The sequence below is a fragment of the Microtus oregoni genome, unplaced genomic scaffold (assembly GCF_018167655.1).
Source record: "Microtus oregoni isolate MIOR12 unplaced genomic scaffold, Mior012 000007F_ref0000211, whole genome shotgun sequence".
In the NCBI taxonomy this organism is placed as follows: Eukaryota; Metazoa; Chordata; class Mammalia; order Rodentia; family Cricetidae; genus Microtus; species Microtus oregoni.
In genome coordinates this window covers 53,322,117-53,336,761 of record NW_024543066.1, presented here as the reverse complement: position 1 = coordinate 53,336,761, position 14,645 = coordinate 53,322,117, and the positions used below count along the sequence as shown (strand labels likewise).

Sequence of the window (14,645 nt, the reverse complement as noted above, 5' to 3'; positions counted from 1 at the left end):
CAGATGCATACATGTGTGGAGGCACAAGTTTGTGTGGGCAGATGCACACATGTGTGGAGGCACATGTTTGTGTGGGCAGATGGATACATGTGGTGGAGGCACATGTTTGTGTGGGCAGATGCATACATGAGGTGGAGGCACATGTTTGTGTGGGCAGATGCACACATGTGTGGAGGCACATGTTTGTGTGGGCAGATGGATACATGTGTGGAAGCACATGTTTGTGTGGGCAGATGCATACATGAGGTGGAGGCACATGTTTGTGTGGGCAGATGCATACATGAGGTGTTCTGAGTGAGGCTGATGTTGGGACCACCCTCAATTGGTCACACACCTTAATAATGGAAGTAGGATTTCTCAAACCCACAGCTTGTAATACTGACAGTTTTGCTTGCCAGCTTGCTATGAAGAACCCCCATCTCTACCTGCTAAGGATGGCATTACAGGCAGGCTGCTGTCTACCTCAGGCTTATATGGGTTCTGGCATTTTAACTGATGAGCTATTTCCCCAGCCTCAGTATTTGGAGACTTTGATGAAGTATTTTGTTCCTGGATTTAAATTCTAAATCTATTCCTCAATCTCTTGAACACAACAGCGCTACACATTTCTTGAAAAGTGGGATAAAAGCTGATCTTTAATAAAAACAGGTGTTTCTGACTATAAGAAATACAATTACAGAAAGCAGCTGCATTTCATTTAACATATTAGTTAAATGCACTAAGAGGAGGGAAAGATTCATCAGAGTCTGTGCTAAAAACAAACAAAACCTCCCAAAGTACCTCCCCGACCCCAACTGTGAAATTCCTCACAAAGCAAAAATCAGATCATTTACTAGGGAGGTGGAGACAGGAAAGGATATGGCTGGGTGGAGAGGAAAATAAGGCAGGAGGAGACAAGGAGCTCAGGATTTAGTTTGAGGTTTCGAATAGATGGCAGTCAGTCTGAGAACATGTAGAGACAGGCTACTCCTTCGGTCTGAGGATTTTGTAGAGGTAAGACCCAGTGGCTGCTCTGCTTCTCTGACCTTTCATCCCTAATATCTGACTCAAGGTTTTTATTAAGACCAATTAGATTTGCGCTACAGACACATGTATATACCCCCCCCACATGTACAAACACATAATTAAAAATAAATATTAAAAGAAAAACTCACAAAACTTTGAGTTAGTATTGGTATGGATAGATTCTAACTGGTAGGGTGCATGCCTAGCATACAGCAAACACTGGCACTGATACCCATGCAATCCCACAAGACTGAGGCAGGTGATCGGGTCATCCTCGGCTGCACACCCAGTCTTGAGATCAGTCTGTACTACTACATGAGACAAAAAACAAAAACAGCCAGCCAAACAATAAAAAGAAAAAAGCCTAGATAATAATTTTAAAAAATGCTGAAAAGTCAAGTTTAGACATCCCATGTCAGATACCCGTTCTCACCACATCTACCTAATATAGATCAAATAATAGATTCAATTACCAGGAATAGATGAAACCAGGAAACCTAGTCTCTGTAATTAAGAATATTAATGTTAAGACCATTAAGTTTTTCATGGTTAGTACAGAACAACATATAAATTAAAAAACTGGGTGCCTGTATTTGTCTGTGGCCTGTGCAGATATGACAGCCAGACACAGCAGGATATCATCCCCAAATGCTTTTCTACTTATTTATGTACTTTATGTATATGGCTGTTTTGTCTGCATGTACATCTGCACACCAGAAGAGGGAATAAGATCCCATGGGACTACAGTTATAAGTGATTGTGAGCCACCATGTGGTTGCTGGGAATTGAACTCAGGACCTCGAAAGAACAGTGCTCTTAACCACTGAGTCACCCCTCCAGCTCCACAAAACTGTATTTTTCATTCTCTCATTCTTTTTTCTTTTCTTTTCCGCCAAGACAGGTATAGCCCTGGCTGTCCTGGAACTCACTGTAGACCAGGTTGGCTTCACGTTCAGAGATTAGACTATTGGACTGCCTCTGCCTCCCCAGTGCTACCACTGCCACCTTTTTTTTTTTATTTTTCGAGACAGGGTTTCTCTGTAGCTTTGGTTCCTGTCCTGGAACTAGCTCTTCTAGACCAGGCTGGTCTCGAACTCAGAGAGACCAGCCTGCCTCTGCCTCCTGAGTGCTGGGATTAAAAGCGTGCGCCACCACCGCCTGGCTGCCATCTTATTTTTGAGACAAGCTTTTAAACTGAACCTGGAAGCTTACTACTTTGGCTAGATACAATGTTTGGCTTTTTGTTGCTGTTGTTTGTTTCTTAATGGATATCCATGATCTGAACTTAGATATTCATGTTTGCAAAGCAAGCACTATGCTCACTGAGCTATCTGGCCAGCCCTGGATTATTATTCTTTTTATCTTTTGCTGGTTTAAGTCAAGAAATAAGTCAGTTTGATGCTTTTGGGTTATTTGCTTTGTTTTGTTTTTTGAGAAAGGTTTCTCTGTGTAGTCCTGGCTGTTCTGGAATTCACTATGTAGGCCATGTTGGCTTCAAACTCAGAGATCTGCCTGCCATACCTTAAGTGCTTGTGTGTGTGTGTGTGTGTGTGTGTGTGTGTGTGTTTTGCCACTCTATGTGTGCCTGATGCCCACAGAGTCCATAAGAGGACATCAGACTGCGTGACTAGAGTTAAAAACAATTCTGAGCTGCTATATGGATGCTGGCAATCAAACCTGGGTTCTCTGGAAGAACAATCAGCTGACACAGACAACAAATCCACATACAGTAGTAATAATAAAGAGAAGCTCCACCCCTTGAAAGGGAGATCTACAGGCATCACTTCCAGTTGCTCTACACAGAACTTGTGTCCTTTCCATTGTTTAGCCAACCATGTAGTTCTATCAGCACGGGCTCCTGGGTATTTAAGGTTACAGTCCAATATTAACATTATTTAGTCACAAGAATTGTCCCAGGTCTTGTCACTGAAAGTTATTTCAGAATTTTAATTTTCCAAAGGTAATGTGACAATTTTTAAAAAAATACTATGTATATGTGTATAAGTCAGGGGTGGGGCATATCAGTTGGCGATCAATTTAAAACAATAGCTTGTTTTTAAAAACCTTTATTCCTCAAGAATAAAGACCATCTCAACAGCAACCACAAGTTGAGAAAAATTCACAAAAGACACAAACTAATTAACTAATTAGTACATAAACTAATCAAAACTGCTATAAAATAGCAATTTTTTTTTTTTTTGGACAGGGTCTCACTATGCAACCCTGGCTGACCCTAGACCTTGTGTAGACCAGGCTGGCAAAAACTCATACAGATCTGCCTGCCTATGCCTCTAAAGTACAGGGAATAAATGTTTATGCCACCAGGCCAATTGGTATAAAACTTTTCTTATTTATATTTTGTTTGTTTGTTTTTTGAGACAGGGTTTCTCTGCGGCTTTGGAGCCTGTCCTGGCACTAGCTCTTGTAGACCAGGCTGGTCTCGAACTCACAGAGATCCACCTGCCTCTGCCTCCCGAGTGCTGGGATTAAAGGCGTGCGCCACCACCGCCCGGCTATATTTTTTTACTTTACATTTATTCTTCAGCCTCCAGAAACTTAACACCTGCTATTAAACAAACTGCTCTCAGATTGACAACGTAATTGCTAAAGCCAGTTGTACACTTCATCTTTTTCCAGTCCTTTTATGATGATCTTTTCTACATTGTTTCTTAGGGTAGGGCTACTATATACCTTAAACTTACTCTCACTAGTTGTCCTCTGACCTCCACACATATTAACTCCTTTCTATTCCCACACGAAAGGCAAGCATGTCACAGCACACGTATGTGGAGCTCAGAGCACAATTTTAGTTCTCCTTCCACCAAGTGGTCATTAGATTTGGCAGCAAGTGCTTTATAGCTGTGCTATTTTGCCAGTCCCTTTCCACTTAATTTTTCTTTTAAAAATCTTATTTATTATGTATATTATGTATAAAGTGCTCTGTCTGCATGTATCCCTGCATGCCAGAAGAGGGCACCAGATCTCATTTTAGATGATTGTGAACCACCATGTGGTTGCTGGGAATTGAACTCAGGACCTCTGGAAGAGCAGCCAGTGCTCTTAGCCAATGAGCCATCTCTTCAGTCCCTCCTTTTAATTTCTTAAGACAGGGTCTCTAACAGACTGGCCAATTAATGCCAGGAACTAGCCTAGGTGTCCTCCAATCCTTAGCTGTGGTTACAGGCACATGCTACCACATTTGGCTTCTCCGAGGGTGTTAGGAGATCCATTACATAGATGGAGCTATCTCTCTAGTCCCTTCCCCCCAAGCCTGTCTTTGAGACAAGGATTTGCTATGCAGTCTTGCAATTTCCTTTGTTACCCAGAATGACCTCAAATTTTCCTGCCTCTGTCTTCCTAGTGCTGAGGCTGTGTCTCCTTGTCTCCAGGTTTATTTATTTTATTTTATGAGTGTTTTGCCTACATGTGTATCTGTATAACACATGTGTGCCTGGTACCCAAGGAGGTCAGGAGTCATTGGAGCAAGAGTCACAGATGACAGATGTTTGGGAGCTTCCATGTGGTGCTGAGGATAGAACCTAGGTTCTCTTTAAAAACAAAGGTTCTTAACTACGGAGCTATCAATTCCGTCCCTATGTCTTTCTAACATGCCCAATGTGCAGCTTTTATTTTTAGGATCTCTGTCTCTCTCTCTCTCTCTCTCTCTCTCTCTCTCTCTCACACACACACACACACACACACACACACACACACACTCACATACAACATACATTTTGACACAGGATAGAGTAACAGAAAAGGGGAAAGGAGAAGGAAAAGAAGTCCTCATTTAACAAATATTTGAAAAGGAGACCATATTCCTTTATATACAGATATTTTAAATAAGTGTCAAAGCAGTGTCATGTGCAAAGTCTAAGCACATAGCCTTCCTTTCTTCTTAGCTGCAAGCATGCAGTTGTCTGCAAACCTCAAAAAAAACTCCACTTATAATAAAAAGAATGTCTTAATCACTTCGTGAAATCCTTGTGACCTATATAAGGTTTTACCTTATCGAATTAGACCCCCATCCAAAACATCTCTACAGTCACCCACCTACATAAATCACATTTCCACTAAGAAACAAAACAAGCCTTAAAAAGTTTTCATAAAAATACCTACTCGGTCTGCTGCAGAAGGTAACAGAGTTGTATCTCTGCCCTCTGTCCGACTCTATATGCAGGCCAGGCTGGTCTTAACTCGGACTCCTGGGTCCAGAACTACACGTAAAGGCCAGTACATCTAACTTAACTTCTCTCTTGAGATAGAAATCTATGTCTTATAAAATAGCAACAAGGATGAGGCTGTTTTCTTCTTTCCTTTTAGTTTTTTTTTTTTTTTTGGTTTTTTCTTTTTTTTGTTTGTTTTTGTTTTTTCGAGACAGGGTTTCTCTGTGGCTTTCGAACCTGTCCTGGAACTAGCTCTGTAGACCAGGCTAGTCTCGAACTCACAGAGATCCGCCTGCCTCTGCCTCCCGAGTGCTGGGATTAAAGGCGTGCGCCACCACCGCCCGGCCTCCTTTTAGTTTTTAAAAAACAACTATTTGTATGTGTATTAGTGTTTGCCCACATGTATGCATGTACACCACACACCTGGATGGTGCCCTAAGAAGTCAAACAGAATATCAGATCTTCCAGAACTGGAGTTACAGACAATTGTGTGCTAACATGTGGGTGCTGGGAACTAAACCTGGGTCCTCTGCAAAAACTGTCAGTGCGGTTAACCACTGAGTCACATCTCCAACTTCCCTAAAACTTTTCTCTTTCTCTGTTTCCTTTGCGTAACACCTAATTTCCCATAATGATATTACCATTCAACTAAGTGCCCCAAAGAGGCATTTGGAAATGCTGTTTCTCGTCCTTTCTCTTCCTCTGGAATGAGTTCTTGTACTGTGTACCTTTCAACCCTCTGCTGGCAGGGTCTGCAAACAGATCAGACTTCCTCTGCTAATCCACCATTTTCACTCTGCTGTCCTATATTACAAGGCCTGATTATCCTTCTGTTTTAAATCTTTGACTTTGGGGACAAAGAGCCTTAAGTTTTATACATGTTAGGCAAGTACTCTACCACTGAGCTACAATCTCCCAAATTCTTTCTTCTTGTAGCAAGAATTTTTTTTTTTTTAAAGTTGTGTTTGAGTTACTTTCTAGTTTAGGATGTTCAAAATATACTTTTCACCCTGGTTGCTCATCCCAACTCTTTTTACCCTTAGGCTGTGCTAACTGTATAGGGAGGTAGTTCTCTCCCAACACCTTTCTCTCTCTAGCCATTCTGTAGTAACAACAACACACGCTTCTCTCAATTATGTCCTTCTGCATCTGCTTGCCCGTACTGTCTGACTTCCTTCCCTGCACTGACAAAGACAAGCAGCCAGGCATCAGGTCTTTGTTCAATATCACATGCCAATAACTACAACAGTGCTAAGTTTTGGAATTAAACCAATGAATGAGAAAATTAATGAATAAATGAATGTACAGTGTTCTGTTTCTCCAGTGAGACGTTCATGGTGAGTGTCCAATTTTATCTTACGTCTTTTTCTCAACAAGTCATTCTCTGAAAGGCCCCTCATTTTATAGAATCCTATAATCCCTCTTTTGTACATTTTATTACAAAAAACAAAATTCCTCTTTTCTTGTACTTTGAAGATAAGCTCATACAATACAGCCCTGCCTGGTTGGGAATTTGCTAACGTGTAGTAATCGTCCTGTTGCTGTTTCCCAAGCACTAGGATTACAGTCGTGCACCATGACACCCAACTTCACAATAGGGAAACTGAGTAGAATTTCTGTTATTATCCTTCTCTTCCACAGAAAACTGAAACGTATATCCCAATCCCTATTCTAAACAAGGGCTCCCAAAGTACAACACCTAGCAAATAATTGATATCCAAAAACTAGCATTGGTGGCCAGGTAGTGGTGGTGCACGCCTTTAATCCCAGCACTTGGGAGGCAGAGGCAACTGGATTTCTGTGAGTTTGAGGCCAGCCTGGTCTACAGAGTAAGTTCTGGGGCAGCCAGGAGTACACAGAGAAAACTTGCCTCTAGAAAAACAAAAACAAACCCAAGAAAACAAAAAAGCTAGCATTGGTTAAGATTTTATGAAAAAAAAAAACACCTGTCAAATAAAACTAGTTACAGAAGTATTTTACTCCACATTAAAACAAAAAGATTGGATGAGATGTAGATGTACAATAAAGTAATCTAAGCCGGGAGGTGGCACACACTTTTAATCCCAGCACTCGGAAGGCAGAGGCAGGCGGATCTCTATGAGTTTGAGGCCAGCCTGGTCTACAAGAGCTAGTTCCAGGACAGGCTCCAAAGCTACAGAGAAACCCTGTCTCGAAAAACCAAAAAAAGTAATCTAACAAGAAATTAAAAAGAAAGAAACAAAAATCTTCCTGGGGGTTAAAAAATAAAAGGAAGCCAGGCGGCCTGGTGGTGCACACCTTTGATCCCAACACTCATCAGAGGAGGATGGGTTCTCTGTGATTTTCAGCTCAACCAGATACACTTAGTGCTTTTGTTCCTGGACAGCCAGAGCTACGTAGTGAGACCCTGCCTCAAAAGACAGATAAACAACAAACAAATATTTTACAGAGGGTGTGGTAATGGTGAACACCTTTGATCCCAGCACTGGGAGAAAGAGAATGGTGGGTACTCTTTGAGTAAGGCCAGCCTGGTCTACACAGTTCAAAGACATAAGGGCCTCAAAATAGAACAAAACAAAATTTTATTTTACTTTTAGGTATGTGAGTGTTTGTCCTGCATGTAGGTCTGTGCATCATTTGCATGGTTGGTGCCTATGGAGAAGAGGTTGTCAGATGCCCTGGAACTGGAGCTACAAAGAGAATCATTATGTAGGGGGCTACAAATCAAACCTGGACCCTCTGTAAGAACAGCTCTATTGGTCTAAAGTGGTGAGCAACTGCTCCAATCCCCTTTGGGTCTACATTTTCAAGAAGTAAATTTACCTTATCTACTAAGACAGATTTTGATTTTTCAAAGTTCATTGAATAAAGAAAATTAGAAAATAACCTACTTGTCCCTGAGGGGTCTTTTTTCTCTCCAATATACACATTTTTACCCTTTTAAAAGAATAAGGATAGAAATGAATGGCTCTTTCCCCACTATGGTGAGCATTACTCAGCTCTAATGTTCCTGCCCGAGTTATCTCTAGAAAATCAGACAGAAATACACATATAAAATTTACTTACAGCATCAGACTTTATAGTTAAATTTACAAACCCTTTAAAGATTATAGTAATTGCTAAGGTATGCATATTCTTTATTTGCATAAGCAATGACTTCAGTTTTATTTCTATCTTCTCTCGTATCAAAAAACATTTTTCTAAGAGAATGATTTAGGTATGGTTCATGTCTTTTTATATCTAATTGAAATAACTTTGATGAAGATACCTAAAAGTAATCTGGAACATAAAGCCTCTCTGAATATTTCAGGACTAAGTCCAATCTTAGTCCTGAAACCTGATGGTGATGCACACCTTTAATCCCAGCACTTGGGAGGCAGAGGCAGATGGATCTCTGTGAGTTTGAAGCCAGCCTGGTCTACAAAGTGAGTTCCAGGACAGCCAGGACTGTTACACTGTCTTGGGGGAAAAAAATTAGTCCTCAAAAGTTTTCCTCTACTGAGACATGGGTATTCTGTGGAACACAGACACACTTGCAATTATCTGACTACCATACAGTAAGTGCTACCCACCGCTCACAAGAGTCTGGGCCATTTCTTGATTAAGGAATGAAGCACAAGCATTTGTGTAAAGAGTTGGAGCATTTTTCCTGGTTTCCAAAGTCTTTTTTTTCTTTAAAGGATGCTTCTCAAAAAATAATATATATAATGTAGAACAAAGATATTCCTCACTTTTTACATCTAAGTAAAACAGATGCTTTGAGGATTTCAAAACATATAGAAACAAAAATAAAGCATAAATTTAAGAAAACGGTCAAGTACATGGATCAAGAAAGCAGTGGGAAAATAATTAATTCCTGTAACACAAATAATAGACAACAAAATACCCCTCTTACCTGCCAATGTTTGAATTGCCCTTTCACTGGAAGGCAGGGTTTCCTTTCTGAGAGGCCGATTCAGGGCAGTATCTTGCACAGGAAAGAGTCCAGGGCTGTCAGTTAATTTTTTACGGCAACTGGAGTTAGGGTTTGAAACTCTGCAGTTGCCTATTGCACTTGTAAAAAGGTTCATATGTTCATCACTGCTAGCTGGCTCAGAACTGGGAGTAAATCCTCCAAGGGATAAACTTGGGGAACTTTCCGAGCAGTCAATCTGTAAAGGCGTTTGCAATCCCAAGGCTAAAGAACTCGATTCCGAAGGCTCTCGAGAAACCCACTGTTCTTCTCTGTTTATTAAGCTCTTTGAAGGAGAGAGATGAGGGCAGGACATGTGGCACCTGTGCTTTTCCTTATGTTTATATCTATCTCCAGCAGTATCCTTTCCAAACCGGTAACGCTTCAAAGATTCCAAGACAGACCTGGAAGAGCCAGAGCCCATGGAAGCCTGGGGCTGCTCAGAACGGTGCTCTCTGTGTTTGTGCCGGTGCCTGTGTTTATGCTCCACCATCCAACCGTAAGCCATCTCTGGAGGTACGCTGGGGTAGGTGCTCATGGAGAGGAGAGGCGTCCTGCTGGTTGTGAGAAATGCCTCCTGTCTAAGGAGCTTATGCTTCTTCTTATGGTATTTGGTAGGATTGAGCAATAAATGACCAGCATGCATATAGGAAGGAGGTGGCAGCGGAGTGCTGAATGATGGAGATGGAGGTGGTGGATAAAGAGTGGGGGGATACCTTCCATAATAACCTAACCCTATTGGAGCAGCTGTAAGGGGTGAAGGCGAATAAGGCATGCCATAGGAAGGATAAAATCCAGTACTAGATAAAGGAAAACTAAGACTGTGCATAAAAGGCATTTCTGCCACTGCCTCCCTCATCTTAGGGGGCCTCCCTCTTTTCTTTTTTAAATCAGGCTTCCGAATGTAGTGCAAAGGGTCTAAAGGAAAAGAAGGATGTGTATAGAAACTATTAAAGTTGATTCGAAAGATAGTGGGCAGGAGGTCTCGGGGAATGAAATGATGACTGCGATGGGTGATACGGATTTCACTTAGACGACTTATTAGCTCCTCTAGCTCTGCGATAAAGTCTGGATCCTGCCTACTGCGAAGCTGGGGATATTTCTTTTTCCGTTTTCGTTTCTGTCTTTTCATTTTATCATAGCTGAGATAATCGTGACTCCTGCGCTTACATTTGTGTTTATGTTTTTCTTTAAGACTGTTTAGGACAGTAGACGTTTCAGGGGGAATTAGAGAAATGTGTTCAAAAGAATGTCTCCTCTTTTTCTGTCCACAAAACTTCTCTGCCCTGTCTGATGTGCTGTTATTATCTGTCCCAATGCCACTATCACTGGGAATAGTCTCATCACTATGAGATTCACTAACTGGGGAAGGAGTAGCTTCTTTCAAAGATGTGAGTTCACTCAAATGAGAAGGAGAATTTGGCAACAAAGTAGGAGGAGATAATCGCCTCCTCCCCTTGGAAGCTTTCTTCATTGCAAGAGTCTGAATCATACTGCCCTGTCTGGAGTGCATATGCAAATATGGCACTGAACTAGGTTCAACAAAGCCTGCGTCACTACTAACAGGACTCTGACCTCCACTAGTCCCAGAAGACTGAGAGCAAACAGGGGATGGAAGGATCTCTGAGCTACTAGCAGGTGAAGGCAGTAAGGGGGGAAGGATCTGTCCTAGTGCTGACCCAGCTGCCTGCTGAGCTGTTTGTTCAAGCACAGCAAGGCTGGCAGGACTACCAGAAAGAAGGCCATTTAAGACAGTTTTTGGTTTCCGACCCCTCCTCTTCCCTATATAAATGGTTCCTTTCTTACTGACATTTATTTGTGGGCCCAATTTAGAGCCAAACGTGGCAGCAAGACTTGATACTGTATTATGAAGTTTGGATTGTACTTTTCCTTTATTACTTGATTCTACAGAACTTGAAAGAATCTGATTCAACAGTTTTTTTCTCTTTAAAGTCTTCATTTTATTTATTTTACGAATAATTGTTTTCATTAATTGTCCATTGTTTCGCTTGCTAATTTTTTTTTCTGGTTCCATCTCAAGGTCACTCATACTACAGACACTTTGCCTATGACTGTCATCTAAGTCATCTGTATCCTGAAGCTGATCCTCACTCTCAAAGAAATCACTGCTACTTCTGTGGTTTTCACTTTCAGACTCTAGCTTACTCGGACTTTCAGTGGCAACAAATGGAGCCACTGATAGTACAGGTGGCTTCATCTTCACTGGAGATCTCATCTGCCTCTTAGGCCTGCCTCTCTTTTTTGGAAAAGGAGATACAGACAAACTTTGTTTGAAGGAAGGAATTTCAATTTCTGGCTGTAAAATTGGGGGTTCTTGTTCTTCTTTAGACTGTAAAGAAAAAACTTTAGAGGCAGGTATTTTCAAAGTCCTTTTAGGTGGACCTTCTAGTTGAGGCATTTCCTTGGATTTAGGTCTTCCTCTTTTGGGTTTATAAATATCCGACAAAAGATCACTAGTGACACACATACTGGAGGAAAGTTTGTGAGCAATAAAAGATTTATGAGATGGTTTTTCACTGTCAGTTAAGAGAGCAAGAGATGGAGCTGTAGACTTACTCAACTTTGGCAATCGGCGTTTAAGAAAGTCGTGATCAACAAAAGACGAGGCTCCAATATTTTTCATAAACTTAGCTGGCTCAGAACTATTTGATAGTGAGCTACATGAAACATTTTTAAACAGCTCGGATCTTTCTAAATCTAGTCCTTTTGGAGACCGACATGTGCTTCTTGCCACCACTTTAGTCCACCGAGGTTTTCTTCCTTTCCTTTTTTTTAATGGTTTGGACTGGAAACTAGTGCTCAGGCTTTCCGCAACTTGGCAGTGTTTGTCTGATGCAGCTACTGCACCAAGCTTTAAAAAGGGTTTGTTACTAAATAAACTAGTAAAGTTAACAACTGAAGGAGTTATTGTGTGAATACCAGAGTCAGAAGCCAAACTTGGCTTTTTCCCCAAGGAAGAACTTACTCTAGGAATATCTAGATGTGTATTTTTTGATTCACTGATTTCCTTATCAATTCCTTTGCACTCAATACTTATGCTATGACTTAATGGCCTATGACCAACATTCAAGTGAGAACTTTCAGCAGTAAACTGGTTCTTTCCAACAGATTCAGAAATTTCTTCCATTTGTTCTGCTGTAGAATTTAAAAGTAACGGGTTTGGAGCCAACTGTGAAGAAGTTTCGGGGGGACTTCTGGTTAAAGGATTAATAGATACAGTAGGTGTAGGGGAAGGAAGATTGCTTTCTCCTACTGCACCAAAGGGAGACTTAGCTGTAGACACATCAGAGGCACCTCCCATCTGAAAGTCTGGAGAAGTGCAATAGACAGGAGGTTGTTTTTCATGCTTTGAGGTCTCAAAGGCTCCCCTTTCATTAGATGAGTAATTGTCTTGCTGAATGCACGTTCCTTCATTATACATTTCTTTCTCCAAATTAGTAATTTCTTTTCGGACTGAAAACTTTTCCAACATGCTTTCTTTACTATGCCGCAGAACATTCTTCTCAAAAGTTTTGATGGTGGCACTGTCTTTCAGAGACTCAGGAAGTTCTTGACTTTCATGATTATTGATGTTTGCACTACAAGAGGCCTTAAGTTGTTCCTGAGTAGGAAGCAGTGCTTCAGTTTTAAGGTTTAAGGCATCTTTATTGCCCAGTCCTGCCAGAGGACAATTCACTAATTTCTTTCCAATGTCCTTATTAACCAGTCCCATTGCTGAACTCGCTACAATCTTCTTCGTAACATCCTTGGCCACTAGGCCAACTGTAGAACTCAATTTCTTTCCCAACTCTTTATTAACCAGTCCAACTACAGTGCCAAGTCCTAATTTCTTGCCAGACTCTTTATTCACTAAACCTGGAACAATACCAATTCCTAGCTTCTTTCCTGCATCTTTGCTCAGCAGTCCTACTGTAGTGATAGTCCCTGGCTTTTTGCCTAAGTCTTTATTAATGAATACTGCTGTAGTGCCAGTTCCCAATTTTTTCACAGAGTCCTTACTAATCAATCCTACCGCTGCATTGAACATAGGCTTTTTCCCTGAATCTTTAGTTACCAACCCAACTGCTGTGCTAAGAGCTGGCTTTTTAATTAAGTCCTTATGAATTATTCCAGCTATAGAACCAACACCTGGTTTTCTGATTAAGTCCTTGCTAACCAATCCTACTGTAGTGCCAGTTCCTAACTTCTTCGGTTTTGTCTTGGAAGACTTGGAAGGAGGACAGGTAGCAATGAGCTGTGCCAACTTCTCAGTTACACTAGTTCCTCCATTAAGTAATGCTCTGTCTTTTACATCAGGATCCCGTCCGCCAGCAAGAGATGGTGCTGAATTAATGTAATCCACCATTTGTGAATGTACCGGAGAAAGCTTCTTAGACAAAGGATTATTTTCTCCCTGTGAATGAAGATGGACGCTTTCTTCAGATTGGCATTCCATGGCTGAAGCATCACCTGCTTTCTTGTACAGTTTTGAAGGGTCCTAAAATTTGAATAAGAAAAAAGGTTTCAGAGAGAGCAAATCTTATAACATTTTAATTTCACATTATAATCCAACAAATTGACTACATCTCTCTTCTCTCTCACACACACAAATGCACATGTGCATCACTAATGCAGGTACTCACACAAGCCACAAGATTTCATGGAGCAAGAGCTACAAGCTGTTGTAAGCCTCCCAAAATGGGTGCTGAGGAAAAAACTAAGGTACTCTGAAAGAGTAATAAGCCTTTTCAACACTAAGCCATCTCTCTAGACTTGGGAAAATATTTTTAAGAAAATTAGTGTTAAGTGGAGCATAGTGGTACATGACTATAACTTCAACACTTGGGAGGCTGAGGCAGGAGTACAGCGATGAGTCTGAGCCCAGTCAGTTCAAGGCCAGACTTGGCTATGTCTTAAAAATTAACACACAAAAATCTACCAGGCAAGATGGGTCATTGGGTAAATGGACTTGACACCAAGCTTGACAACTTAAGTTGTTATTTTATATGGTTAAAAGTTATAAAAAATACCCAAATTTCTGACTATCAAAATAACAGAAGCAACTAACTATATCTAACTACAAATCAATAATATGGTATTGCAGAAAATATTTTAAGTTGGGTGTGGTCATGATATCTATTAATTCTGGCATATGTAAGGCAGGAGGATTTCCATGCATCTGAATTAATCCTAGGCTATAGAGTTAAGACCGTGTCACCAACAGAAGAGGACTTGGGGGATGGCTCAGGGAGTAAGGTACTTGCTGTGTGTGAACACCAAGACCTGAGTTCGGAGCTCAGCACTCATGGAAGAGCCAGATGGGACACCTGTAGCTGAGCACTGAAGACAGAAACAGGAGGATCCTGGGATGTAAGCATCAGTTTCAGCTGGAGACCACAAAAAATTAGGCAGAGAGCTAAAGAACACACCATCAATTTTTGACCTTGTGTGCTGAGGTAAACATGAGGTAAACCTACACACACACACACACACACACACACACACAGAGAGAGAGAGAGAGAGAGAGAGAGAGAGAGAGAGAG

The 14,645-nt window shown here is 41.1% G+C and overlaps 1 protein-coding gene across 5 annotated transcripts in view; it reads right to left on the bottom strand.

Moving 5' to 3' along the window:
- Ash1l (ASH1 like histone lysine methyltransferase) overlaps positions 1 to 14,645 on the bottom strand; it is a 162,365-nt gene that overhangs the window by 111,142 nt on the left and 36,578 nt on the right. For all 5 annotated transcript variants that reach the window (XM_041655483.1, XM_041655482.1, XM_041655484.1 and 2 more), the window contains one exon: positions 9,046 to 13,600. In XM_041655483.1, the coding sequence (XP_041511417.1) occupies positions 9,046 to 13,600 (4,555 nt within the window). The remainder of the gene's footprint in view (positions 1 to 9,045; positions 13,601 to 14,645) is intronic.